Source organism: Carassius gibelio, chromosome B10 (assembly GCF_023724105.1).
Source record: "Carassius gibelio isolate Cgi1373 ecotype wild population from Czech Republic chromosome B10, carGib1.2-hapl.c, whole genome shotgun sequence".
Classification (NCBI taxonomy): domain Eukaryota; kingdom Metazoa; phylum Chordata; class Actinopteri; order Cypriniformes; family Cyprinidae; genus Carassius; species Carassius gibelio.
This window is the reverse complement of record NC_068405.1, coordinates 20,062,120-20,089,701: the sequence shown is the minus strand read 5'-3', so window position 1 is coordinate 20,089,701 and position 27,582 is coordinate 20,062,120. Positions and strand designations below refer to the sequence as shown.

At 37.2% G+C, this 27,582-nt stretch overlaps 5 protein-coding genes across 8 annotated transcripts; 1 reads left to right on the top strand and 4 right to left on the bottom strand.

Moving 5' to 3' along the window:
* Positions 1-1,026: 1,026 nt before the first annotated feature.
* On the bottom strand, positions 1,027-4,362 carry dcps (decapping enzyme, scavenger). The gene is made up of 6 exons (XM_052567146.1): positions 4,140-4,362; positions 3,617-3,767; positions 2,575-2,720; positions 2,351-2,464; positions 2,155-2,265; positions 1,027-1,494 (listed from the first exon to the last, which is right to left on the bottom strand). The coding sequence occupies exons 1-6, from the start codon at positions 4,305-4,307 to the stop codon at positions 1,228-1,230; spliced, it is 957 nt and encodes a 318-aa protein (XP_052423106.1). The 5' UTR covers positions 4,308-4,362; the 3' UTR covers positions 1,027-1,227.
* A 33-nt stretch (positions 4,363-4,395) lies between these two features.
* Positions 4,396-8,306, top strand: cry5 (cryptochrome circadian regulator 5). The gene is made up of 11 exons (XM_052567144.1): positions 4,396-4,535; positions 5,185-5,452; positions 5,579-5,773; positions 5,841-5,959; positions 6,027-6,181; positions 6,745-6,885; positions 6,980-7,147; positions 7,234-7,374; positions 7,466-7,617; positions 7,706-7,926; positions 8,031-8,306. Exons 2-11 carry the CDS (start codon positions 5,238-5,240, stop codon positions 8,087-8,089), a joined length of 1,566 nt encoding a protein of 521 aa, XP_052423104.1. The 5' UTR covers positions 4,396-4,535; positions 5,185-5,237; the 3' UTR covers positions 8,090-8,306.
* Positions 8,307-8,338: 32 nt separating this feature from the next.
* On the bottom strand, positions 8,339-14,338 carry foxred1 (FAD-dependent oxidoreductase domain containing 1). Its single transcript, XM_052567145.1, has 11 exons — positions 14,143-14,338; positions 13,113-13,333; positions 12,081-12,191; positions 11,716-11,834; positions 11,457-11,551; positions 11,275-11,376; positions 11,054-11,130; positions 10,767-10,927; positions 9,983-10,112; positions 9,777-9,881; positions 8,339-9,644 (listed from the first exon to the last, which is right to left on the bottom strand). The coding sequence occupies exons 1-11, from the start codon at positions 14,246-14,248 to the stop codon at positions 9,390-9,392; spliced, it is 1,482 nt and encodes a 493-aa protein (XP_052423105.1). The 5' UTR covers positions 14,249-14,338; the 3' UTR covers positions 8,339-9,389.
* Positions 14,339-14,794: 456 nt separating this feature from the next.
* On the bottom strand, positions 14,795-22,149 carry stt3a (STT3 oligosaccharyltransferase complex catalytic subunit A). The gene is made up of 18 exons (XM_052567143.1): positions 21,998-22,149; positions 21,266-21,388; positions 21,121-21,181; positions 20,916-21,037; positions 20,580-20,725; positions 20,397-20,487; positions 19,717-19,823; positions 19,228-19,392; positions 18,952-19,132; positions 18,657-18,812; positions 17,846-17,937; positions 17,604-17,759; positions 17,332-17,520; positions 17,116-17,232; positions 16,909-17,011; positions 15,732-15,920; positions 15,243-15,358; positions 14,795-15,147 (listed from the first exon to the last, which is right to left on the bottom strand). Exons 2-18 carry the CDS (start codon positions 21,351-21,353, stop codon positions 15,109-15,111), a joined length of 2,118 nt encoding a protein of 705 aa, XP_052423103.1. The 5' UTR covers positions 21,354-21,388; positions 21,998-22,149; the 3' UTR covers positions 14,795-15,108.
* Positions 22,150-22,922: 773 nt separating this feature from the next.
* On the bottom strand, positions 22,923-27,582 carry ei24 (EI24 autophagy associated transmembrane protein). 4 transcript variants are annotated; one of them, XM_052567381.1, is made up of 11 exons: positions 27,445-27,582; positions 26,715-26,845; positions 26,227-26,372; positions 26,077-26,137; positions 25,926-25,992; positions 25,716-25,840; positions 25,371-25,490; positions 25,174-25,285; positions 24,969-25,080; positions 24,509-24,583; positions 22,923-24,418 (listed from the first exon to the last, which is right to left on the bottom strand). In XM_052567381.1, exons 2-11 carry the CDS (start codon positions 26,754-26,756, stop codon positions 24,256-24,258), a joined length of 1,023 nt encoding a protein of 340 aa, XP_052423341.1. In that variant the 5' UTR covers positions 26,757-26,845; positions 27,445-27,582; the 3' UTR covers positions 22,923-24,255. The 4 variants fall into 4 exon arrangements, with proteins under 4 accessions (XP_052423341.1, XP_052423340.1, XP_052423342.1 ...); XM_052567380.1 differs by having other exon boundaries at positions 27,436-27,573; XM_052567382.1 differs by having other exon boundaries at positions 26,715-26,838; positions 27,436-27,539.

The window sequence follows — 27,582 nt, the reverse complement described above, 5'->3', positions numbered from 1 at the left end:
GTTATAATGGTGTTCTATAATTTACATTTACATTAATTCATTTAGCAGACACTTTTATTATTTTATGTTGTAGACCATGAAATAGTAATTGATTTACCAATGAAATACAAGTTTTTACAAGAAAACTAAATACATTATAGAATGATAAACCTCAGAATTGAGCCTTTAAACCCTTTTTTTTTTTTTTTTTGAAAAGGGATGAATCGGAAGTATAAATTATTATATAATTTAAAACGGATTTATCCATTGGTCTGAACAAAAACTGCAGACTGGATTATTGAAAATGTACTCATTCTCTGCCAATAGGAGGTGCTTTTTAAATGTCAGACATATAGTGGTTTCCCCGGTAATGGCTGTAAACAAAGCAGCTCAGCTCATAAATGACACTTAATCAGGTAAAATGAAAATGTGATCGAAACTTTTTTGAAGACAACCAGTTCCCATCAGAGGTTCATTCATATAAAAACTTGAAATTAGTAAGAATGAGCATACATATATAAGAAATATAGCCTATATTGATGAGGAAAGTCCACTGATGAGTTACCAGCAGAGTAGACATGTTTCATAGGTCACAGAGGTTGTACAAAGAACTTGTTCATGTCTATTAGACATATGAAAAAAAAAGGTTCTTATTACTTCTCTTTCTTTGCACTGAGCAATTTACTTACAGTACACAACCCTTTTGTATTTCTGCAAGACTGCAGCTCACTTCTTCTGAACATGCAAAATGTACATTTATTATTTATTACATCTGTTTGCCTCTCTGTGCCACATTCTGTATTTTGATGCCGCTAAATTCTCAAAACTGTTTTCAGTGATATATTTGACTGTTTGTTGTCAGACAACAGGATGAATATGAAATAGTGACTGAGAAGCGACCCATTAAGACTAACCATCTCTCTCTTCAGAGATGTTAATCTGCACAAAAAGACAAGCTGTGCCGTGATATCGGCTTCAATTTTCTGATCAATTTGGGCTCTGTCCACACGATCAACCACAACATGAAAAAACAGACAGACATAACCATCCCATTTAAAAACAATGAGTACTTTAATGAAGATGCAGTTGATGACAAAAATCTAACTGGTTTTAGACATAAAACATGACCTTTTAACAATACATCTAATAGATACTGTAATAATGCATCTTTTAAAAGCAGTGTACAGATACTTATAGAAGTATTTATAAAAAAAGATTAAAAAAAAAAAGTTCCCAAAAATCACGTCTCTAGACTTTCCCAGCCTCTTTGAACTTAAGAAGCAAACCATCATCGGCCCGCAGCGGGAACGCCAGGCTACGATTGTGATAGTGACTGGAATCTGCCTGCAAGTTCTGAATGACATCGGAAAGCAAGTGGGCTCTTTCCACTCTGCAACCTGGAGCGTCGTACTCCACTGAGGTGAAATGGACATGGAGGTGATAGTATGATGGCTGATAGTGGAGATACACGCGCAGTTTGCTCGGAGGGACGCTGTACTGCCGCTGAATGGCATCCTGTGGATATAGACGAGACTTGAATTTAAATGACATTTGCAGCCATGCTACAGCTCACGAATGTACTTTGCTGTGATTTTCATGGTGTTTTAGGGCTTTTGAGTTGAGATTGTGAGATGCTGCAGGCTGGAATTTAACCCGTGCCTTCAACAGGATGACCACAGCTCAATACATCTAGTGCATATGCGCTAAACACTATGCCACATGTTTTTAAAAAGCAAGCAGCTACATCGGACAAGCAAAGAGAGGATCACGTTCAGATCAACAGTGACATCTACTGGGCATCAGAACCACAACTCTATTCATCGTGAAGAAGATTCCTTGTGAATTAACTTTAAAAGAAAGAAAAAAATCATGTAGAAACTATTCTCAGTCAGAATTTGCTAGTAAATTTTGCTATTCATTTCAAAGAAACTGCATGTAACACACTGAATCATGTTTGAAATAGAAAGACTGAAAATATATTTTCTTTTATATATCGTAGTCAACATTTAAAGTGGATCAAAGAAGTTGTCCTAAAACAAGAACGCATTTCGGTTTTAGGCTTTAGGACAACTTTGATTAAAGGTTTTGATCCACTATAAATGCAGACTACTGTATTTACATCTTTGAAAAAATCTTTTTTACAGTATAGATGAACTTCGATGATCCATAACTCACCTCTCCTTTACTGCGAATGTTTGTGAGTAACGGCAAGTGCTCTGACGTAAGATCTCTTAAACTTTTAACATCCCTCCGATGGACAATAGCAATCAAATACAGGTCTTGTAGCTGGAGAGGAAAGAAAGCATTCCTTGTTTTACACTGGGCTTTTCTCACTCCTAAATATTACGATACTGATTCAACTCAGATTCACCTGCTTTTGATCCCACTTGAAATCGGGCAACAGAACAAAACCAGTATCGGGGTCTGGATCCTCAAAAACAATCCGATCAGCCTCGGCTTTCTTCTCCAATATGTTATGCACCCACTGAAACCAAATGAAAGATGGGCATTGCACTTATATGCTTCATTTAGGAAGGAGACACATGGGACAGGAAAAGCATTGAAATGAAGGGTCAGAGGTCAGTGAAGCCTCACCTGCACACTGAAGCTCTGACTGCTGATGTACGGTAGAGTGAGGTTACGGTAATCCTCTCCCGATTCTTCAACCAGAAAAACCTCCTGATGCAAATACTTCTTAACATGCTTCTCTGTCGCAGGGCACACCACTGTCGTTTTGATCTCTGTTATGAACAATTTGGTTTTTTATTTTTGGTTTGATGGGTGATGGTGTGGATTTTGTAAATTGCATGTGATGGAGCTGAAAAAGCTTTGGACATTCAATAAGCAGTCGTGCAAGTTTTTCATTAACTATACTGTAAACTTTTTTTAAGGAACTTGCCGTGAAGGTAATGCCAGCAGTATTGGGGACAGTGATATCAATTCCAAGGAAAAAGTTCCAATAATATTTTTACACTTTTTAAAAATATATAAGAGATTTCTGGCAAAAAAAAAACAAAAAAACAGAATGTTTAAAAAATATATTTAAATCATAAATCACTGGTAAAAAATAAAAAGGCAGATGTAAATTAATGTTTTAAATAAATGTTGTTCTTTTGAATTTTCCATAAAAAATAAAATAAAATAAAAAAGTACAATGGTTGTAAATTAAAATATATAAGGCAGCAATATTTTCAACATTAATAATACTATACAATGTTTCTTGAGGTGCAAATCAGCAAATCATGTGACACTGAAGACCACAGTAGTGATTCAGCTTTGGCATCACGAGGATTTGCACTAATATTTCACAAAATGTTGGGTTTTTTTAATTGTATTTTTAAATTAAATAAATACAGGTTAAGAGACTTTAAAATTTAATTAAAATAAATAAAACCATTTTAAAAAATCATATCAACCCGAAACGTTTGAACGGTAGTGTATTTATAGCAAATCTCACAGTGATGGTATCAAAAAATAATACCATGTTGTATCAGGAATCAGGATACTAAAAGCTTACTATATTAAACCATATACAGCATGGTAGCACAAGCAAGCCACTCTTCCTGTATATGTTATCAGATAGGACGGACAGACAGAGAGAAGCTGGTTTAAACCTGTTGTTGTGTTGTGATCCTACCGTTCAGGTGCGCAGGAGCCTGCAGCTGGTATGTGCTGTACACATCGTTCTTCATCTCCAGCTTGAGTTGACTGCTCTTCAGTAACTCAGACAGCGTGTCCTGTCTGATGGGAGTTTTCTCCAGGATCACAACAGCGTCTTGATCCTTCACCTAGAAAACACAACATAACCCAACAGGTCACTGTAACATTTATTCCTATAAACTTCCGGTAGTAGATTTTTTTTAATGAGTTAAAAAAAAAAGCTAAAGCATAGTTCATTGTTAGGTAACGTTAATGTTTGTTAATACATTTACTAACCTTAACTATTGGGACCTTATAAAACAAGTTAATAAATAATGCTATAAAACATTAAATGTTACTACTATAAGCAATTGAATTAGTGTGTAGGCTATAACAAAAAAACAGCATTTAATAAGCACTATAAAAATGAGTAAGAGCTTATTAATTCAAATACCAGCATCTTATGAAATGGAAAAGATGGTAGCTGATTTCACAGAGTGATTTCTCTCCGTCACACGCACCTTCCCATGGATGAAGATGTTCTTCTCCCGCGCACAGTCGCGCAGAATTCGGCTGATTTTGAAGTCCGAGACCAGGCTGTCGGATATCGGCTCTCCCGCGTCTCCGCAGTCATTCTTCGCATCGGTTTTCAATCTTTTCGCAGCTCCTCCGTTCTCGCTTTCCGCCATGATTCAGCCCGCTAAACAGCAACCAATCAGGATGCGACAAGCTAAACACATGGGAAAAATAACCCTCTGCGCATGCCTCACCGACTAAATCCTGATTGGCTAGCCTGTAGCATGTAAACAGTCACTGATTGGCTGAGCTTGTGAGACACGTGCTGCTGAATGGCTCTTTTGTAACGTTGGGGAATGTGTTACAAAACGCAAACCAGAACTCATGTAATCAGAAAACCCGTAAGTACTGATCAATTTTTCATTGATTACAATACCCATAGAGTATTTAGTTATACTGCACTATTATCTCAGAATGAGTGTTTTTGATTGCAGAGACTTTAGGCTCAACCAGAGGAACGGTAATGTATACCGCAGAATTAACAAGCTCTTCAGGGCAAAGCTTTGAATCCGATCGATTGTATTATAATAAAAAAACTTATCAACAGTATGAGGCACATTAGATTCTAGTTCATTTTAATATATTACTACCCCTTAAAACTACATTTTTAATTCTAATAAGACTCATGTTGCAGTACTGAATACTGAGTTTATCAATTAGGCTACCATTTGTCCAAGCTATATTAATGCAGAGTTGAAAACTGACATAATCTTTTAAGTGAATTATTTTCATTTGAAATAGACATGTATTTGATAGGATTCTTAATAAAAAGTCAAGTTTAAACAGTTTAATTTAAAACTATTTTATAAACAGCAAAAAAGGAAAAAACATCAAGATAACAAAACATCAAGCAAAATCAAAATTATTGATATTAATGTGAAAATGGTTTCCAAATCAAATATGCCCGCAATGTACAAAACCACTGCAAGCAAAAACACATTTGTGTAGTTGGACTTTGTGTTAAAGTACTATTTATGCTCATTTTTCTAGTGCCCTTTTTACCTGTCTAACCGTGCAGAGGTCTGCGCATCCTAAAAGTGACCATGAGCCATAACTCCATTCACTGGTTCCGCAAGGGTCTGCGTTTACATGATAATCCTGCTCTGATCGCTGCCCTGAAAGACTGTAGACACATCTACCCCCTGTTCCTGCTGGACCCCTGGTACTCCAACAACACATGCATAGGCATTAATCGATGGAGATTTCTGATAGAAGCTCTCAGAGACCTGGACGCCAGTCTAAAGAAACTCAACTCTAGGTAGGGATGGGAACTGAAGATCAGGTAGAGGTTCGAGCTGAGAGCACTTGGAGTCAATTGTGGACAGATATGTTTTTCTTCATTTAAGATGTTTCATGTCATTTTTTTTGTTTCTTGTACCTCTAGGCTGTTTGTTGTCAGTGGGCCGCCCACAGAGGTCCTTCCAAAGCTCTTTGAGAAATGGAAGATCACTCGCTTGACTTTCGAGGTTGATACGGAGACGTACAGTCAGAGCAGAGACAAGGAAGTCATGAAGTTAGCCAAGGAATGTGGTGTGGAAGTTATTCCGAAGATTTCTCACACTCTCTACAACATAGACAGGTAATTTGTAAATCATATTTTGATAAAGATATACACAAAAAAAATACTCACCTGCATTTGCAAACAGGATTATTGACGAGAACAACGGCAAGCCTCCCATGACTTACATACGCCTTCAAAGTGTGGTGAAGGACATCGGTCCTCCTAAAAAACCTGTTCCTGCTCCAACCAAAGAGGACATGAAAGGTATCCAGACACCTTTTTTGACATCGTGCTAAATGAGATGAGTCTGTAATGCCTCTTTCTTTGGAAGGTGTATCCACTCCATCTTCTGAGGACCATGAAGAGGAGTTTGGGATTCCAACTCTTGCAGATCTTGGGCTGGATACGTCATCTTTAGGACCAGAGCTGTTCCCTGGGGGTGAACAGGAAGCTCTGCGCAGACTGGATGAGCACATGCAGAGAACAGTATATACATTTATATTATCTATCTATCTATCTATCTATCTATCTATCTATCTATCTATCTATATATACCCTATAAAGTATAACATAAAAAATAAGTCAAAATTATATATACAGAATTTTGCATTGGGCTAGTCAAAAAGTGTGCCAAAAAAGGATTAAACAATGTTACAAATAAATGATGCAAATGTAGAAAAATAATAATAATTAAATATTGATAATAAATATAGCATTTTCAAAGTGAAAATTGAAGAGATTTTAAGATTTTTAGAATAGGCTTCATACTAAAATACATATAAAAACATTTTCTCACCCTAAATATATCTTAGTGAAAAAAAAAATTTTTATTAAATTATTTTATGATTTAATTGTGGTGATCTTTATACAGCATTAAATGCATTACTATGGATGCAATAAATATACCTCCAATATGTGGTGAATATTTTATATAGACATTTTAACTATAAATTGAATGTTTAAGCATAAGTAGCTTAAAATATTAATTTGGAAAAATAAATGACAATATAAACATTGTACTTTACAATATGGATTTTGTCTATTTGCAGGCGTGGGTGTGCAAGTTTGAAAAACCACAGACGTCCCCCAACTCCATTATCCCCAGCACCACCGTCCTGAGCCCCTACGTCCGATTCGGCTGCTTGTCTGCACGCACCTTCTGGTGGAGGCTCACAGAAGTGTATAGAGGGGTACGTCAGACGTCTTCTGCATTACTTGAGCCACAAGCAGCTGTTTAACAGTGCGAGATCCTGGTGTGGCTGACAGCGGTGGTGTCTTTTGCAGCAGCAGCACTCTAAACCTCCAGTCTCTCTGCATGGGCAGCTGCTGTGGAGGGAGTTCTTCTACACCACTGCCGTCGGGATCCCAAACTTCAACAGAATGGAAGGCAACCCTCACTGTGTGCAAGTGGACTGGGACAACAATCCCGAGCACCTGGCTGCATGGAGAGAGGTAAAGTGAGGTTTTTGTGTGTGTGTGTGTGTTTTTGAATGTATTCTAATCAACATAATACAGAGGATGGGGATGTGTGAATTCAGGCTCGAACCGGATTTCCATTCATTGATGCCATCATGACACAATTACGTCAGGAGGGCTGGATCCATCACCTCGCCCGGCATGCGGTCGCCTGTTTTCTGACCCGAGGAGACTTGTGGATAAGCTGGGAGGAGGGCCAAAAGGTTTATGTTTGGCGTATTTCCCTGCTATGTTACAGACCGATCAGAGACACAATCATTGACCTGCTGTGTTTCTGCTCACGATCATCTGAAGGTTTTTGAGGAGCTGCTGCTGGATGCTGATTGGTCGCTAAACGCAGGAAACTGGCAGTGGCTCTCAGCCAGCGCGTTCTTTCATCAGTATTTCAGAGTGTACTCTCCAATCGCCTTTGGAAAGAAAACTGACAAATATGGGGATTACATTAAGTTAGTTTTGTTTTTTATATTCTGTTAATAATATAAAAGTTTCTGTGAAACAAGTACTTCCAAAATGCTGACTCAGCTTGTCTTCCAGGAAATACCTTCCAGTGCTGAATAAATTCCCTGCAGAGTACATATATGAGCCCTGGAAAGCTCCTCGTAGCATTCAGGAGAGAGCAGGGTGCATTGTGGGTAAAGATTACCCTCGTCCTCTTGTGGAGCATGACGTTGTCCATAAAAAGAATATTCAGAGAATGAAAGCAGCATATGCAAAGCGCTCTTCAGAGGACAAAGATGACAAAACCATCACCAAAGGTAATTATTTATACCTAAAGATATTATTTATATATACAAAAAATAGATTTTATTATGAAATTCTTGACTCAAACAGACTATTAATTCTTGTTTTCTCTCTCCAGGTGTAAAACGCAAAGAGAGATCGGTCCTGGATATGTTTGAGAAAAAAGCAAAGAGATAAAGTTTTTCTCTCTCATCCAAACTGTTTGCATACTGTGTTCCTCTATGGGTCCGTTTTGGTTTTCTATTTAACTTTGTTATATATGTATGTGTGTGTAAAAGTTTGGGATCACTAAGGTTTTTTGTAAGAAATTAACATGGAAATTTACTAGAAAAAATATATAGAAATTGATAAATCATGCTAAAATAAAACGGCACATTTCTATCTTCTTCCACAATATGCATGTGTATTCATATCCATATTAACACATTAAAATATGTACAGGTTTATAAAATTCAGTCCATGATGTCTGATTTAGAAACAAACTTTTAAAGTTTATGATAATTTTTGGTATTCATTTCTGAAACCGTATGAACATCTAGAAAAGCACTTTCAAAACAAAAATAGGATGTATCATGATTGGTTTCATATGCAAATTTAAATATGCAATTACAAATTCACAAAATGTCCATCTGAATTTTCTGATCTCTACCATACATTTCTTGAACAGTACTATTTTGTTGAATCCAGCAGCATTTTTCACTCGTCTTTCATATCTTTAAGGGTTAGTTCACACAAAAATTAAAATTCTGTCATTGATTACTCACCCTAATGTCGTTCCAAACCCATAAGACCTTTGTTCATCTTCAGAATACAAATTAAGATATTTTTGATGGAATCCGTGAGCTCTCTGACCCTCCATAGACAGCAAGAATATTACCAAGATCAACGCACAGAAACACAGCAAGGGCATTGGTAAAATAGTCCATGTGACGGACTATTTTACTGATGCCCTTGCGACGTTTCTGTGCGTTGATCTGGTGTTTAACCGTAATTTTATGAAGCTACAAGAATACTTTTTGTGCACAAAGAAAAACAAAAATAGCATAATTTATTCAGCAGTTCTTCTCCCAGAGTTACCGTCTTCCGCTATTATTGTTTTCTTTGCGCACAAAAAGTATTCTCGATGCTTCGTAAAATTACGGTTAAACCCCTGATCAATGCACAGAAACGTAGCAAGGGCTTCGGTAAAATAGTCCATGTGACTATTTTACTCCTTGCTATGTATTCTTGCTGTGTCCCGAAGATAAACGGAGGTCTTACGGGTTTGGAACGACACGAGGGTGAGTAATTAATGACAGAATTTTCATTTTTGGGAGAACTAACCCTTTTAATATTCTGATTATGTTTGGTTTCCAAACTGAACTTTGACCATTGTTCCAGTGAGAGTTCTGTCTGAACTATGATGTCATTATAACGTTCATGTCAAGTGGCTCCATTTTGAGGACACATTCATCTTCCCAGTATGTTTTTGTGCTCCTCACACAATGTTACTCTCTAGTATGGGCTCCTGCAGGAGGATCCGTTTAAGGTCAAAAGCACTAAGGTCGATGGTCTTAAAGCCTCCGTCCAGAATAAGCTCAGCCACGGCGAGCCCGACCGCAGGAGACTGCTGCAGACCGTGACCGCTGAAGCCCGTGGCAAAGTACATGTTGGGCACAAGAGGATGCAGTCCAATAATACCATTCTGATCAAAGGTGTTGTAGTCATAAAACCCAGCCCACGCGCTTGAAACCTGAAAAAGATGGACCATACGAGCAAACTGTTTCATTTGGAAAAAACTGAATGGTAGAATTTGAAAAAGGTCAAGAAAACTCCCTTCATGAAGTAGATAACATGAACAACAAATCTACATTATTAAATTCACCTTCAGATGCTCGAATGCAGGAATACGGTTTGCCAGATGATGCCAGACCTTTTCTTGAAAGAACTCATGGTCCACATCAAGGTTACTGATATCTGGTTCTTCTGTCTGCACAAGGTAGAAATATTAATGGATGAATGAACAAATGCATACATTCCTGAAGACAATGAAGCTTATAGGTCAGAGATTGACTTAAAACGTGCCTATACCTCCTCTGGTGACATTCCTGTGATGTAATTTCCTCCCAGTCCCTCTCGTCTACAGTAAACCCCTGAATAGTCAATCAGAAATGGAGTATCCAACCCTGGTCCATCAGGACAATGTACCACATAAACAAACCTGGAGGAGATAGGGACGATGTAGCTAGAATTATACATAATTAAAATGTCATTTAAAAATTTCTAAGTTTATTTTGACATTAAATACTATTGATATTTAATGATTTATTAACAATATTTAATAATAGGCTCTAGCGTTCCCACAAGCCTACAGTGGATAAGCAGTTTAAAGAATGGATGGATTTAGTTAATAAAATACAGTAGGTTTAATATCTAATTAATATATTAATAAAACTAATATAATATCTTAAACTAAACGCAACAGCTATTTTAGAATATTTGTCACCACTCATTCATTTAAATAAAAATGAAATGCATCTCTTATTGAATAATAATGATATTAAATTATTAATCCTATTTTTATAATATAATATAAAAATATAAATAACATATGTAAAAATATATTTGGCACTGCTCATTCATTTAAATTGTATAGTAATTGTGTAATAAAAATAGTGTGCAATAAAATAATAAATATAAATTATATTTTAATATCATACAATTTAAATTGTATGATTTATTAATAATATTAAATAATAATATAATAGAAGAATAGTTCATATAGTTTTACTTCTTATTTATTCAAGTGAGCAAATGGTTAGAAACTGCTTCAAATTACAGGGTAACCACTGTTTACTACACAAGTAGTCTTAACCTTTTCCTGGGCTCCACGGGTAGCGGAACACCAGACACGGATTCTTTCGGGCCTAATCCGATGCCGAGCATGGAGGCGATCTTTCCTGAGTTTGCACCTGCTGCATTAACCACAACGGCACATTCCACGGGCTGATACTCCAGACTGTTGGGCATCCGCACCTACAACCACACCACATCTAACGATTACGCTTGCACTTCAACTTTAAAAGCACATAAATTATGCAAACAAGTTTCAAAACAGAGTGCTGTTCTGAGATGTTTTGAGAAGGCTTGAGATGAACTTACATTGACATATTTTATCCTCTGGACATTAAGAACCTCTCCATCTGTGGTTTCTGCCAAATTTGCAGCACATTTAAATCCTAAAAATTCAAGAGAATCAACTTGAGTTCCAGTTTGAACGTAAGAATGCAACGTAAAAAAAAACCGTACCAAATGTAGGAAACCATGCTCTAATTTGGGGAGAATTTGACAAACTTTAACACATTGTAGGTGTGAATCCTGACCTGTGACCTCTCCAAAGCACTGATAGACTCCCATAGACACGGCCTTGCGTCTGAGAGCGTTCAGGAGAGACCAGGGGTCAAACCAGCCCTCGTTCTCAAGTCCTTAGTGAGGAACAAATATGTCACTCAATAATGAAGTTTGGATGTTAGATGTATCAAAGATTGTGAAAATGGGCACCAACCAAGAGAAGCCAGAGCGACCCCCTCCGTGTTCATCCAAGGGAATCGCTCCTTCAGCTGGGATGGTGAGAGGAGGGCGACCTTCGCACCCACGTATCTACCCATAAAATCAAAAATATGTTCGATTTATCTTTAACTTTGTATTGCGAGGCTGTTTATCAGTTAATATGAAAGCTTGAGTTAACCCAAAAGATAATAAAAATGCCTAATATAGTAAAAAAAAAAAAAAAAAACTTTGGGTAATCCTACTTTTTCTGTTACCTCTGAGTTCTGTAGTTTTCCTCCATGATATGAGCTGATTTTTCACTGGCGAGGAAGAGATATCCAGAATGATTAAACTGCAGATCAACGGGGTCTTCATTTACAACCCAGAGATGATTCTGTTACGTTAAAACACAACAGAAATACACATTTAAAGACATTTATTCGTATCCTAAAACTTTACACCAGCCTAAATGATCCAGGTGAAGAAGAATATTTAGAAAGACTTGCTAACAAAATATTAAAAGTCTCTAGAAATTACCTGATATTGAGACTTTACATCATAATTTATGTATGTTACAGTGCATTTGTAACGGGAACAATATTTCAGAAAGCATTTAATAGTGTAATAAAGAAGACTTTACATTAATGTTCTTCATGAAATGAGCTGAAAACAGAGACAGCATGATGTTTTCTTTCAAGGAGAACTGCTGCCGAATTCCACCACATGACAGCACAGTCGACGCCTGGGAATACTGTAGAAAGAAGAACATCAAATGTTTTGTAATTATCTTGTATTAATATTAGAATTCAAATCTTACAAAATGCAAAAAAAAAAAGTGCTTTCCAGCCATTCATGCATCACAAAAAATGAAATTATATATTTGGGCACTGATTTATTTTGTGTTATGTTTTTAATATATTAACCATTAAACGGTTAGTTCACCAAAAAAAATAATCATTTACTCTGCCTCAATTCTTCTGAAACCTCACTCTGATCTTTCGTGGAACACAAAAGGAGAAATCTTTTCTAATTCAAAAAAATATATAAGAAAAGGGTAAGAGAGAAAGAAAATAATTTTTATTAAGCAGATGGGATAGTTCACAGGGAAGCAGGATTTTTTTTCTCCGCAGAAAAGGCTCAGACAGACTTGTTTCAAATCAGTTCCAGTTGAATTAAAGGCTTGCACTGAAAATCTAATTCAGTTCCATTGCATAAAAAATTACGATGCAGAGACAAAGGGGGAAATCAAATAAATGTTCTTGTATATGATTTAATTTGAATGATTTCTATGCATTTTCTGAACTAAATGAGGACTGTGTTACCATAATGGTGATACCATTATTATATTAGAGTCATTTTGCTTATTCACTTATTCTTTCAAATTGAATTAATTTAGATAGATGTCCATTTGTAATTTTATTTTACTAAATTTAATTATTTCTCAAAGACATTGATATGATGTCTGGTGGGAGCCGAACAACATAAGAAGTTATTTTTTCTGGGTGAACTTTAAAATAAAAAAAACATGATCAATAAATCATTAATAGCATTCCTCAGTATATGTGTTTTAAAACTTATTGAGCTGCCTACATAGACATCACCTTCGTAGCATCAAACACATGTTCACTAGTTTTTGAGACATGCTTTCAAAGTGCCCCTTGAATAAACTCACAGTAGGGTCTTTCTCCACCACCAGCACTCTCAGACCATCCCTCACTCGCGCCTTCATCTTTAGCCAGTATGCGATGGACCATCCTACGACTCCCCCTCCTACAATCACCACATCGGCCCTCTCCGGGGGCAGGCCGGGGGTCAACTCAATCGGGCTCCAGTCACTGCCGGGCATCGCTGCGGCCGCTTTGTCCCGAAACGCCCGCAGCTGAGCATCCAGATCTGCAAACAAGTTACATATGAGACAGATGAGAGTATGTTTTATTGGTAGAAGCCAGTTTCATTATTACCTACATTTTCTTGAAAACATACTGTGTTTGTAATTTTGTTAGATAATGTGTTTTAGTAATGTAAAGCTGGTTTGAAGTAAATTTCTAATTTATACCTCTAAATACTGGAAGAAAACAATTATTTCGTTTGATAATTATACTATTATATCAAATAGAAAAGAAAAAAAAAAACACTGACAAGAATTATTCAGGAATGGAATTTTATTAAAAAACGATAAAACAAATTATAATGTGTATGCATCTACTGCAACTATAAACACTACAGATATATTTCACTTTGATTACAGGTTTAAAATTAGACTGAATTACTGTTATACATCTAATATTTGTTGTGCAGGATGCGAATTTAATATTCCTACTAAAGCGAATGCAACATTATGAATATTAATTACGCATCGCTACGTTCGACCTGTAGTGCTCACCGATTTGCTGAAAAGCAAGCGGGCGTTACGCAGTTAGCGAATGAACGAACAGATACTTCGAGAAAGGCTTGACTTATGAATATTGATTAGATTACGTGGCTCGACTCTCCAAGGAAGTTTAGAAGTTTACGGATCAGAGCCAGTACGACCAAATTAATATTAATGAGCCAACCTATGTCAGTCAGAGTAGGATTTGAAATGCGAGAAATTAGGGAAGGCGAGCATGACTTTGTCACCACTAACAGTTTACTCTGGACGTTTAATGTCTCTAATATTTATATAAACGTACGGAAAATGTGTATTAAGTGAATCATCTCACCTTTAAAGAAGTCTTTATCTGGTCCCCTGCTGCTGCTTTTAAAGCTCCGACAGGGTGCTTTCAGGGCTCTGAAAGCAGGGACGGAGGTGAACATCTTGCGCCACATTGTTATTGTCGACAGAAAGTCATGTATGCAAAAGAAGACACTCTAATCACCTCCCTCAATGACACGCGCTTGCTGTGGACCGGAGCGCGCGCTCATTTGACCTAGTGCGCATGTTTACAATGACGCCACACCAGGACCAACCCCCAGCTATAGTTTCATTAGTGTCCAGTAGAGGGCATGTAAGCAAAAAGGTACCAACTTTCACTTGTTTTCTGCGCGTTTTCGTTTTGCCCAGCTCTTACATAAACTGTACGAAATTCAGTGTAAGATCAATTTCAGGCATTAAAAAAAAAAAAAAAAAAAAAAAAACCTACTGAAAACATCGAAATAGGAGAAAAATACATGATCAGTTATCACTTCTGAGTGGAAGACACACAAAACTTTTTAAATGTATGGAAAAATCTGTTCTATTTGAGTTTATTAAAAATGGGCAGCTTGGTTTTGGACTAACAGGTATTGATCGAGGGTCCATATCTTAGTGGGTCTGGACTCCAAACGTTCAGAATGCATGTGATTTTTTTGGATAAAAATAAATACACAGATCAATTGAATCCCAGTCACTCCTTTATTCACCCATTGAAAGACAAATCAAACCGTTATCTGGCCAGTTGATTGCCGAAATGACTTATACACATTTTTCTCACATTTAAATGTGGTAATCTGACACCTTCTGCCCCCAGGCAACATCACATTTGACAATCAAATGTAAAAAACAAAGGTACGCAAAGAAAATCTCTTTCAGCAATTACAACAAAAGTATAAAAAAATCTTCACGCTTTCTCCTCAGATCATGGAATGGGGGCCGCAGATGTTCAGTGCTGTGTTTCCGGAGAGGGGGGTGGGATTTTGAGTTCTGGGTTTTACGTTCTTGAGAGGCCACGGTTGTCAAGGTCTTTGACCTGTGGAGGTAAAGCAGGAGATCATCAGTGGACGTTTGTTTAGTGGTTTAGAGGGACAGTTACGGTTAAAGATGCACAGGTGAGTTCAGATGTACCTTGTATATCCTGACGAGCCAGTGCTCTGTAGTATACGCTTCCTCCAGCACATCCAGCTCAAAGTCCTTGTTACCAATCTCAGCGTTACGAACTCTGTCGTAACCAGGAGGACGTTCTGGAAAGAACAGTTAATCTAGATTTTAATTCTAGTCATCACTAACTTCTTAGACTTTTTTTGTTCAAACACTGAACTAAAACTCAACATGAAACAGCATTTGCAACTCATTCAACTTCCATAATGTCAGTTATGAAAATAATAAAAGTGCGGTGTGTGTGTGAATACTAAAACTACCCTATTTATTAGAAAATTACAAAGTAATATTCATTAAAATAATATTAATCAAGAAAACTAGGATAAAATAATAGTCAATCATAAGAAATTAGTAAAAGAAAAGATTTTAAAGTGGGTGTAACTACATTAACTGGAGAAACATCTAACTGATCAAGTATGGTACACAGAAAGAAAGAAACACACAGGAGATACTTACTGGCTTCGGTGTAGACCTGGCCGAAGCGATAGTAGCACATCTTGTACATGAGGCAGTTGAGCAGGACGGGGGACCCCTCGCGGTCAACACGGAACTCTCCGGTGGGTGTGTAGTAGTCGTGTTCCTTTATGTGCCTCCCTGTGTCTGTGCTGCCCCCGATACGGACCATCCACAGGAACTTATTAATGTCTAATTAAAGAAATACACATAAACATATTCATTTTTATGCTATTTAGGTTCCATCTGATTAAGAAACTACAATTCAAGCATTAAGTACTAGAGATGCACCAATAGGATCTCTTGGGCCGATATCGATATTAACAAAAAACCTATTGACTGATTCCGATACCGATATTGGTCAATTGCATAAAGCAGGGCTTAAAAATTAGAGAGAAAAAAATAAGCATTGATTGAAAAAACAACAACAACCCTCTACTCCTAAGCATTTTGAGAAGGGAAAAACGTAATTGGTAGTTCGTTGCATTTTATTATTACATTCAGAAATTATGTAGGCTAAATAAAAGCAAATTTACAAACACAATTAGTTTTTTTTTTAGTTCCTTCCCTTCTCTCCACAACAAATCCTTTAAAGTTGTATTTAGGCTAAACATAAGCATGATGTGCGTGTGAGGCACAAGCGTCTTCACTGCATTGTTTTCCCAACTGTTACTTCTGCGGTCTCGTTTTTTTTTTTACCCGTGAACTTGAGCGCATTACAATTATCCAAAACTCTGTAAAAAAAATATATATATTTTGTTTTGTTACTGATTTGAAGTGAAATATATTGTCTATAGGCCTATATATCCTTTTTATGCAGCCTGCATAGATTTATTCTGTTTTCACTGTTCACAGAAAAGCTGCAGGTGCGTGATGTAATCTTGTGTTCTACACTGGTTTCAAACAAAAAGCTGCATAGCCTATTACCTGCCATTCATTTTCACTTAAATCTAGGCCTAATGCTTGGTGGTTTATGACATATCCTCGACATATATCGTTGTCTCCATGCAGTTAATTAATAACCATCGGTATCGGCCCTTTCCATGCTATTTACAAAATGCCGATGGCTTTAAAATAATAAAGAAATCGACTGATAAATATTGGCGGCCGATTCATCGGTGCATCCCTATTAATACCCACAAACTCGCTTCCATGGGTCAAAATGCATCGGAGCCCATACCATCAGATGAATATCCCGTCAGTCCACCAAAGATCACCAGGACGTAACTAACATCCAGTTCTCGCATAATCTCATAGGCTTTCTCCTCAGTGGAGGCCATAGCCTGCATTGAAGAAAAACATTTTTAGAAATGTCCAAAGTATAAAAACTGTAAACAGCAAAACTGTATTTTTTTGTAGTTGAAACTATAGTAAACTACATCCTTACCTGACCCACTCTAGAGATATGAGTGTTATTCCAAGTGTTGTTGTCAACCAAAATCGTTCGATTGGCCATCGCTGTTATTTGATACCCGTAATCCCACCAAGACATGACTTTAGCATCCTGTACACACACAAGAGTAATGTGAGATGAGCAAAAATGCTTGGAATCAAAAGAATGAGGAAGTTTGTGAGGGTCAGCATCTTGACGGCTCTCGCTGACCTCCGGTGTGTTGTGTCTGAGCCAGTAATATGCCTCTCTGAAGTCATCGAAGATGATGCGGCTGCCATCACCACCGCGGGCCGAGAGCACGATAGACGGGGAGGAGTACGCCTCGCTGGTCACCCAGGTGGAGTGGAAGGTGTAAGTGATGAGAAAGAACGCCATGACCAGAATCATCCCACTTGCCACCTACGGACCAATAAGAGCCCAGCATCACTGAGTGAACCAATGATGTAAAGAAAGCTGAGAAAGATCAAGAGCATTGATCATACCTCGTTTTTGATGGGGTAAGTGGAGTCCTGCTGCTTTTTGGACTTCTTGTCCGGTCGGCTGACATCCAGGTTCTTCATGTAGGTGGTGAGGACCTGAGAGACGCCGATGCCAGAAAGGATGCACATGACGGGAGCCAGGACTAACATGAGACGCACCTGAGAAGAACGGATAAAACAAGGGTCAGAGATTCCTTTTTTAAAAGAAATACCTACAAAATGATTATATACAGTAAACGTGTTACCATCACAGCTGAGAAGTACATGCTGGTGACGCCATACATTATGATGAATATCGTGGCATCGGAGAGGTTGTTGAAGCAGTAATAAAGACCAACTGGAGAAACAAGAGATGACAGATTTAATACATATGATGCACTGTCATTTTACCATTTTTATATACTAAAAATTGATCTATAAATATTTTGAATTTGCTTTATTTTTGTATTTTTTGTTTTCATTTTAATTTAAGTTTTTGTGATTTGGTTATGTGTTTGTCATTTTAATAAGTTTTTCTTTTGAGCTTTAATTAAATTTTATTTCAGTTTTGGTCATTTAAGTACTTCAACGTTAACCTACTGTATTTAAGATTTTAACCAAGATGTTATTTGTAATTTTCATTCAGAACTTAAATATATATTTATTTCAATTAACAAAAAAAAAAAAGTTATTTAATGGACCCTTTTCACAGACTGTGATGATGTGTTTCCACAGTTATTAACATTGTAAATCTAGCAAAAAACAATTTTTTTATTTTCCATTTTTATGTACACTTAAAAAATAAACTACATAAAACTATTTGATGCCTAAGTGTTTCGGCAAATCTGACATCTTTCTCTCTTTTGAATAATGTAAACCATCTTTTGTGATTCTTTCCTCTTTTATGAAGTCATAGTAATGCTATTGTGATTTGCTATTAGGGCAAATGAGAACACAAAAAATTCTGTTTTAGTTTCCTTTCACCACTTTAGAAATCTAAACATCTCATTCCATAGTTTTAGTTAACAATAACACAACTGGTCAGATGGTTTAAAGGCAAAAAGGAAGGTGCTTTACCTGGAAACATGAAGACCAGAAGCTGCAGGTCAAAGTAGTAGGAGGACCAGGTGGTGGGCTGGTGCTCAGAAACAGAGGCGATGATGGGGATGTTGTTCTTGGCGTATGATGGATCCAGCAGAGAGTAAAAACGCCCAGTCCAAGGTGAGATTGTCCCTAACATATGCCAATACAAACGCAAACAATACAAAATAATATTCAAATGACCATAAATAAATATTTACTAAAATACAAATATATATATATATATATATATATATATATATATATATATATTATTTATTTCTCCTCTCACCTGTCAGCATGAGCACTCCACCTGCAGAGAGCAGGATGATACCGACCAGTGAAATGACACTCTTGAACAACACTTCAAACTGCTGTGCATTCAGTTTGCTCCGGAGGTAATCGACGAAGGCGTGAATCTGACACAGGCCAAACACTCCGAATGCAGCCATGTGCTCAGAGGACAGGACGGGCTACAAGAAGAAAAAGAGAGAGAGATTATTAATCTACTGGGAAGTTCATGTTATAGTGATTACTTCTATATGGCAGCTGATGTTTAACTCCTTACCTGGAATCCAACAAAAGAGATCTGCATGGAGAGGATGGTGCCCAGGCAGTAGACTGTGCAGTACGCCACATAGATGCGATGAGAGAAACGGCCAGTGAGCATCAACACCAGCACGTGCAGGGGAATGAGGTTAATCAGAAACACGTAACCACCCCAGGAGGACACCTGACACCAACACACAAAGCTTGTGTTACTGAAACAAAGTATTTTGTGTATTTAATAGGGCTGCCCCCTAAAATTTTATGTCGCAAAAAAAAAAAAAAAATGTCACGCAGTCTGTGATGGAGAGATCGTTAACGGCTGGTCTATGTGGTAGTACATCAGGCATTTTTCTCTTTTTTGTTCAGAAATTAGTTCATTAAATAGTTTATTAATAAATGTGCGATTAGTCGACTACTGCTACTAGTCGACCGGAAAAATGCTTAGTCGAGGGCAGCCCTAGTATTTAAATAACACAATTTATTGATTTGCTGTAAGAATGTGGCTCACCATGTAAAAATATGCCAATGCGCACATGGACGACCAATAAATGGAGCCTGTTTTCACTGCTTTGATCCACATGTAGTACGTCAACAGCATGCAGAAAATGGCGATTCCTTTGCATCACAAAATAAAAATTGTTATACATTGATAAATGTGCATTGATAATATTTTAGAATTTTTTTTGTTTATTTTAAAACACAATGACACAAAAAAGAACAAACTATACTATAAATATATTTATCCATACTACCGTACAATATTTTATATATATATTACTTATTTATAATACTATACTATAATATTTATAATACTTAATTATAATACTCACAGTATTACTGATTGTGTTTAAATATATATACATTTTTTTTTTTACAATTTTATAACAAGAAATTCTTATTATTAACAATATTGAAACTTTTTTGGTCCAAAAAAATATATAATTCTTTGCTTGACTGAAACTGTCACTTTTGTGCAATTTAATGTGTCCTTTCTGAATTAAAGTATTTTATTTTGTCAAAAGAAAAAAATCTTACACCAAACTTTTGAGCAGTAGTGTATATTTATATAAATATTTGACAGAAATTATAAAACATTTATTTCTAAAAGCATCAAAACCATTTTATTTAATCATTACCATATCGATCCATTCCAAAAATTTGACACACATCTCTGCAGTAAGATTATACCTTCATTGTCATAAGAGCCTGCCACAGAACGGGAGATGTATCCAGGGACGACTGCGATCATGGCGGCAGCCAGAAGCCCTGCGCCCGCATCCTGCAACATACGGTGTTACATCGGTTACAGAAGTTAGCTAGACTAAAAATTAGCCGGTGTGTAAGACGGGTGAGTGTTGAGTTTCATCTCACCTTGAGCTCTTTTGTGAAGTGATAGGTGACAATAGCGGTGAAGGAGGAGAAGAGAGGGGCGAGGAACACACACACATTGCGGATGTCGATGGTGATGTGGAAGAAGTGTAGCACGTGATATAAAGCCGCAGATGTGATCATCAACCCTGTAGGGGAAAAGAAGAAACAACACAAGGTTGCTAAAGTGCTTTTAACCGGTTGCTGTAAGTTTGCTAGTCAAAGAGTCCCTAAATATAGTTTACATTTAGATCTCCGCCAGGTTTATCAACCATCAGATGAAAAACAAGTGGCTGAAAAGCACAATATTGCTATACTTTTAGTGTCATTAAGATGTACCAGGATAGATGGTGCCTCCTATAATCCTCCCAAGTGGATACCAAGCCCGATCATCAAACCAATTATGGAATTGGTAAAAGCCCTCTTCTGTCAAGAAGCGAGTTGTCCGATAATTGAAATACCTGCCAACAACAAACAGGAAACTCATTTAAGCAGGTGTTCGGATGCTGGGGCACTGCAATAATGAAGCGAAAGCTGAACTTACGGATCGAACTCATGGATGACACTCTCGAAGCGAAGCACGGAGAACAGTCTGGTGGAGAACGCTGGAGGAAAATAACAGGACAGATGGATTTAGAGGACAGCTGACATACAGGGGGTCTGATTTAAAGGGATGTGCATCCACTCACACAGGACGGCTGCCATAGACAGGATGAGCAGCTTCAGCAGGGTGTCCTGTTTCTCATAGGACAGACGCAGGAAGCCAAGCTTGGTCATCTTAACACACAGGAGGCTGCACTAACTCTTGATACCTGACAAAACGGACAACCACAGCACGTTAATAATGGTAATACAACTAACACTATACATATGATCTAAAATAAATGTTAGAGAAGTGTAGGATAGGGCTCCTTAAACAACAAACTATGTACAAGAAGCAAGCTAATTTTGGCAGATTTTAACTTCTAAACATTATTATGCAATTCTACAATTTCTGATTAAAGAGGTTTTCAAACCACTCAAGCGTCAAATTTGACTTGTAGAGGGTAAAGCGTTTTAAGAAATGCTTAAATCTGCACATTATTTCATCTATTAAAGTGACAAGTCTTTATAAAATCAGGAAGAGAGCCAGTTTGTGCACATTCCTATACAAAACCCTACTCATTGATACTTCACCGCAGATAAATCAGTTCAGAGATGATCAGTATGCACATAAAGTCTGTGATCTTCTGATAAACTATTCGTGGTAGTAATAAACTATTAAGGTCTTGATTAGCTCCTTAGCTGCTGGCTAACATCACACCTATCTCACACCTTACATTAAATTATACACAAATGTGTTATTTAATGCACTGGAGTAAATGTAATGACAGAGAAACCGTATAATTGCAATAAATTAGATTAGAAATGTGCAAAATTACCAGTCTTATTCATCGGCGGTTCACTCACTTCAGCCCTTCCACACTCTCACACAACCAATCCCCGCCTATCCACGTAGAGAGGGAGCTAATTGGCTCAGCGTCACGATTCTGTGAAAACGGCCTTCGCTGATTGGTCTTCGAGATGTCACTCAAGGGTGTCAAGGCCAGTTCCGCTTGGCGCTCCAGATATGACGTGTCCTAAAGGGAGAAATACAGTCAGCACTGCGTGGAGTACAAATAGCACTCATCTTTCAACTTTAATAATTAACAATAATTCAACTTTAACTATCAAATATCATACCATTTGTATGCTATTTTAACTGTTAGATTAAATTTCCCTTACAAGTACACAATGATTTATGTAAAGAAGAAAAAGTATTTTGATGAAGTTCATAACATTTCTAAAGCAAAGTATTTAGGATATTTGTCTGTTTTGTCCTCCAAAAAAAAGTTATTCGAGTTATCTCATGTACTGTGACTAATACATACTATTATAATAAGATTATACATAATTTTAAAAAATTATATACATCTACACTACAGGTCAAAAGTTTGGAATAACTGAGATTTATTCAAATGTTTGTGAAAGTCGTCTCATGCTCAACCAGACTGCATTTATTTTATTAAATACTCAGTAAAAATATTGTGAAATATTTTTAAATTTAAAATAACAGTTTTCTGTTTAAATATATTTTAAAATGAATGTAATTTATTCCTGATTTAGCATCATTACTAAATCATTCTAATTTGCTGATTTAGTTTTATATATTAAAACACATCATTATAAACATAATAACTTAAGTTTTTGAGTAAAAGTAAAATATAGCAACATATTTTGTAAAATACTTACTAACTAGGGTTTCCCAAAGTAAGTATCTTCCATGCAATACAGGTGGTTTCGGAAAATAAGACAATTCTGTACAAATACTGTACACAGACCAAATTTATTGAAATAATGTAATACTTTTACAAAATGTCACTCACAAATTTCCATCTGTAGGTGTAACACTATTGTCTCCTGACGATAATTACAACCCTTTTTTAAAAACACACACCACCCACCCCCCGCAGATACAATGACATAATATGTGCTTCAGTTTCAAATGTTTCAAAACAGGTCCAGGTACTGAACTCCAGAAACATACACCACAGTAGACATCCACTTGACATGCCAGCACTCATCAGAAACTAGATCCGTGATCATTTAAAGAACAGTTTCACACATGTCGCACAGTTTGACAGTGTCACCTGACAGCAGCAGATTCCTAAAGCTTGTGCATACTGTTGGAAATCATCCCCAAACCATTACAGATGACACTGGATCATGTTTACATGGTATTCCCAAAATAAAAACGCATTATAAAAGAAACCAAATTAAAGCAGCTCCCTTTTGAGTTTACATTGTTACTTCTAGAACAGTTCAGAAAAATTAAATAAAAAAAACATACTGCTATCATTTACTCAACCTCATGTGGTTCCTAACATGATTTTCTTCTATGGAACACAAAAGGAGACATTTCAAAGAATGTCCACACTGCTGTTTTTCATAAATTACAAAGATATAGGGATTTGAGCAGCATTAACATTCTGCGAAATATCTACTTTTGTGTTCCACAGATGAGAGAAACCATGAGGGGGAATAAATGATTTTCAGCCAAACCATTCCATTAAGATGTGCAGACAATAAAGTAATGAGTTTAAAACGTCTAGCAGACAACTCGCAACATTTTAGGTCAAGAAACATCCCTTGCATAAAGAGGCCTTTCAATTTGATTGTTTTTCAATCTAGTCCAGATTCCAGTGCAGTTTTTACTCATCCATTACTTAAGTCATTAGCTAAAGCATCACATAGAGTTTAGTGTTAAATGAGAAACAAACTGTCATATGTCTGGCAGAAAAAGCCATTACATAAAATTAAAAAGAAGGCCATAAATAGATAAAAACGACTCGAGATAGAAACTACAGGACCTAAAAGAGGAGGATAGCCAGTTCACAGAAAATGTGCATGCTTTGTTCTTTGTGCTATCTCTACAAATCACCCAAATGGCACATAATGGGTACAAAAATAGTCCAACAAAAATCACAGAGAAAATCATGACCTTGTGTATCAGCACAAGGCGATCAAGTTCCAAACACCGGCCATTCACATTACTAACCCTTCCCATTCATCCCTCAGGAGAACATTGACAGAAAACACTATATTTTTTCCATCCACCTGACTCTTTCAAACCAAACCCAACTGGGAATCCTGAAAGAGGTCACTGTGGGGGCATGGGTCGCTGGCGAGTAGGGGACACGTGTGGCGAGGGCAACTTCTCTGTGGGCGTGGAGGTCGTGATGGAGCTCTGCAGGTGAACCGTCTTGTGGAACAGTTTGTTACTGATGAGGACGACCAGGGAAAAGAGGCGGAGCTGGAAGTGGCTGCGATGTTGGAAAAAACGCCAGTGTTATCAGCAATAAAATCTCTTTTTTAGTAAGTTTTATGTAAAACAAATAAAAAAAAACACTTACTAGAGTTTGACTGGGGTCTTTGCTTCGTTAGCGCTGATAATGAAGAGCGGGAAGAGAATGGAGAACAAACAGCCGCTGGAGGAAAGAGTACACGATTCAGTAGTATATGAAGTATATCACATATGTCTAGGAAAACATTCAGAGTGATGTCTCAAAGTGATATATATATATATATATATTTAAAAAAATGTGACATTTATTCAGCCTCATATCATTTCAAAACTGACTTTCCTCTGTGGAAGTTTTGGTTCCCATAGATTTCAACTGTATGGACCAAAATTTTTGTGTTCGGCAGAAGAAAGAACAGATTTGAAATGACAAGAGAGCAAGTAGTTTAATACAATTTTCCCTTGTGGGTTTTGGATTGAATGTGATGTAATTTTCACTACATAAAAATGGGCTTTCTTTTTAATAAGAGTAAAAGATGGTGAAAATAAGTCGAAATGGACTGTGATTGCACCTTATGATGTATGACGATGGCATCGCAGTCAGTAGTGCCATGGGCAAACCGAAGCCAAAGTAATACGGCCAGTTTCTCTCAATGTTTGACAGCCTTTGGTGCATTTCAACCCCTTCAGAGGAGACACAATGTCAATCAGGAAAGGTTTAGAGTAGATACTCAGATCGTTTATCACACTGATTGATCAGAGGTGTCCCACACTTACCGTGATTAAACCAGCGATACTCAAAGCAGTAAAGTGAGTAGAGCAGAGACATGTGCAGGAGACTGACCAACTGACCAATAGCATCAATGGGGAAGAGACTCACAATCCATCCCTAAAAACAATAGATATAAAAGTATGTCTGAATTAGAGAGATAAGCAAGTTGAAGGGAGATGTAAATATGTCAGGAAATGTCTACCTGAATGAGGAAAAGGGCCTGGAGCAAAAGATTGAAGAGCATGTCTGCAATGATCTTGCTGACGCTGGGAAAAGGCTGAGCTTTCCGTCCAGACACTTGAAACGCCAGATCAGCAATGTCCTGCCCAGCAAAACAGAACGAAATTGACAACTTAAGATTTCAAATATTACTAAACAGGTAGATATGTAGCCTATGTGGTTCTTGAGCACCAAATCAACAACTAGTGTACATATATAAAGACTGGATGCTGATGATTTTACCACTATGAAATCCTGCCTAACTTAATTAATTATAAAATAATCATAAAATCACTGTAAAGAATGTCTGATGTGAGAAAAGTCTCACCTGGAACCAAATGGCATTGACTATTTTGCTAAGAACAAAGAGAGGCAGGACCCAGAGAGCACTGAATACAGATGTAAGGATGAACTCCAGCCAGGACCACACGTTACCATGCAGCGAAGGGTCACCTGAAACCAGATCAGCAGGACAAGCATTAATACAAAGACATATCTAGACTACATGACATGAAGGTTCCTTAAAAGCACAACATACCTATGATTCTAGCAGTGAGGGACTGCAGCAATGGGATAAACACCCGATAAAACAGGAACAGGCTTAGCTGTGAGAGAAAACAAATGGGATTTCTTTTAATACAATAGTTTAGCCAATGCATAGTTGGCCAATAAGAGATTGAGAAACATACCCAAAATATGCCTCCATTCCAGGCACAGCACTGAAAAATTCGACTTGCTAGTTTTGGTTCACTGTTAAAGAAAGAAGCAAAGAAACCTATTTTATCAGGGCTGATAGTATTAGAATAAACTGAATGAATGAATTTTAATAGAACATCTACCTGTCCTGTTTCCGTTCCTCGCTCTGAGCCCGTCTCATCGCCAGGGCCCCGCTCGTTCTGCGCCTCCTCTGCTCCTCCCGCTTCTGCTGAATCCGAGCGTCGAGCTTAGAGATGGTTCTAATGCCCAGGATGGAGTCCTTGATCCCCTAAAAAGAAACAGAAAGACTGCCACTTAGATTAAAGGTCCCACTTGTGTGAATGATTTTAAAAGTAGTCTGAATACAGATAAAAATACAGTAAAACAGTATTACAGTGTAATATAACTGATTTTAGATTCCTGTGATGCAAAGCAGAATGTTTAGCAGAATTCCTCCAGTCTTCAGTGTCACATGATCTTTCAGAAGCCATTCTTATATGCTGATTTGCATTTAAAGGAAAATAAATGTGTTTCCAACCAGAACCTAACACCAAGAACTTACAGATGTTGATGAGCTTTCAAGTCGTATATGAAAACATAGGGTTTAACAGATGTAAAACTAGGTTCTGACCGTCGCAACATTGCGGACAAACGCTCTGACACTGTCCGTCATCTCCACACCGGCTGCAGAGTCATCAACTGCAGGAGGGACAGCCAGAGGCCAGACAAGATCTCATGACAGGAGGAGGACACGCCTGCAAACTTTCCAGAGAAAGACAATTCTTTATATCTGAGGATTCCTAACTTTCCATGCTTTCATTTCAGTGTTAATCCATTTGATACAGCAGCTTTGAGAAGAAAAAACAACAACACTGAAAAACCTCAGTCATGAACTTAAATAAAGGAATACATTAAATAAAGTTTCTTCAATTTTATTAGAGGAAACTTAGAGGCCCACAGATGAAATGACATGACATGTATGCTGAAAATATGCCTTAGTGGAACTCCACGTGACCATGATCAAGGGGTCACGCATATATAATATCAATCATGTTTTTACTATATATTTTGAACAGAACTAAAGCTTGGTGTAGAAAATATATCTATATATTTAAAAAAAAACGCATAATATTTCAGGACAGATAAGATTACCATCATTTCGATTATCAAAAACCACTGTCACGAAGCAGTTTGATGTATCAGTTCTTTAGTAAACAACAAAACCAGCAGCATTAGCCAGTAGATCATTAGCTGAGCAGTTAAATACAGCAAAACAAATCTACTTTAATAGATATTATCGGACACCTATAACCATAGAAAACATGTCAACATATCAATCCAGCACGTCCTACCTCATGTACCTATTTAGACTAAAATCGTTTCTTCCCCCGAAGCCTTGAAGTTTCACTCTCTATTCTCAAGCAAGCTCTCAACAAAACAGCATCAGGCCAGTGCAGCTGCGCATGCGCGGTGCGGTGAGCCATATGACGGGATTTGTA

What these genes read in the sequence shown, in the direction of transcription:
- dcps (XM_052567146.1), bottom strand. Translation starts at nt 4,307, where the DNA reads ATGGCGGAAAGCGAGAACGGAGGAGCTGCGAAAAGATTGAAAACCGAT. An exon ending in GGCTCCTGCGCACCTGAACG is followed by an intron (nt 2,721 to 3,616) that starts GTAGGATCACAA and finishes TGTTCATAACAG; the next exon opens with AGATCAAAACGACAGTGGTG. An exon ending in TCAAGTGGGATCAAAAGCAG is followed by an intron (nt 2,266 to 2,350) that starts GTGAATCTGAGT and finishes TTTCCTCTCCAG; the next exon opens with CTACAAGACCTGTATTTGAT.
- cry5 (XM_052567144.1), top strand. Translation starts at nt 5,238, where the DNA reads ATGAGCCATAACTCCATTCACTGGTTCCGCAAGGGTCTGCGTTTACAT. An exon ending in AACCAAAGAGGACATGAAAG is followed by an intron (nt 5,960 to 6,026) that starts GTATCCAGACAC and finishes TTTCTTTGGAAG; the next exon opens with GTGTATCCACTCCATCTTCT. An exon ending in GCTGGGAGGAGGGCCAAAAG is followed by an intron (nt 7,375 to 7,465) that starts GTTTATGTTTGG and finishes GATCATCTGAAG; the next exon opens with GTTTTTGAGGAGCTGCTGCT.
- foxred1 (XM_052567145.1), bottom strand. Translation starts at nt 14,248, where the DNA reads ATGTGGCGCAAGATGTTCACCTCCGTCCCTGCTTTCAGAGCCCTGAAA. An exon ending in TGGTGGAGAAAGACCCTACT is followed by an intron (nt 12,192 to 13,112) that starts GTGAGTTTATTC and finishes TTCTTTCTACAG; the next exon opens with TATTCCCAGGCGTCGACTGT. An exon ending in CAGGAATGTCACCAGAGGAG is followed by an intron (nt 9,882 to 9,982) that starts GTATAGGCACGT and finishes TACCTTGTGCAG; the next exon opens with ACAGAAGAACCAGATATCAG.
- stt3a (XM_052567143.1), bottom strand. Translation starts at nt 21,353, where the DNA reads ATGACCAAGCTTGGCTTCCTGCGTCTGTCCTATGAGAAACAGGACACC. An exon ending in AGGCTCTTATGACAATGAAG is followed by an intron (nt 19,824 to 20,396) that starts GTATAATCTTAC and finishes TGTGATGCAAAG; the next exon opens with GAATCGCCATTTTCTGCATG. An exon ending in TGGAGTGCTCATGCTGACAG is followed by an intron (nt 18,813 to 18,951) that starts GTGAGAGGAGAA and finishes GGCATATGTTAG; the next exon opens with GGACAATCTCACCTTGGACT.
- ei24 (XM_052567381.1), bottom strand. Translation starts at nt 26,756, where the DNA reads ATGACGGACAGTGTCAGAGCGTTTGTCCGCAATGTTGCGACG. An exon ending in GGAATGGAGGCATATTTTGG is followed by an intron (nt 25,993 to 26,076) that starts GTATGTTTCTCA and finishes TTTCTCTCACAG; the next exon opens with CTAAGCCTGTTCCTGTTTTA. An exon ending in CCTCACTGCTAGAATCATAG is followed by an intron (nt 25,841 to 25,925) that starts GTATGTTGTGCT and finishes ATCTGGTTTCAG; the next exon opens with GTGACCCTTCGCTGCATGGT.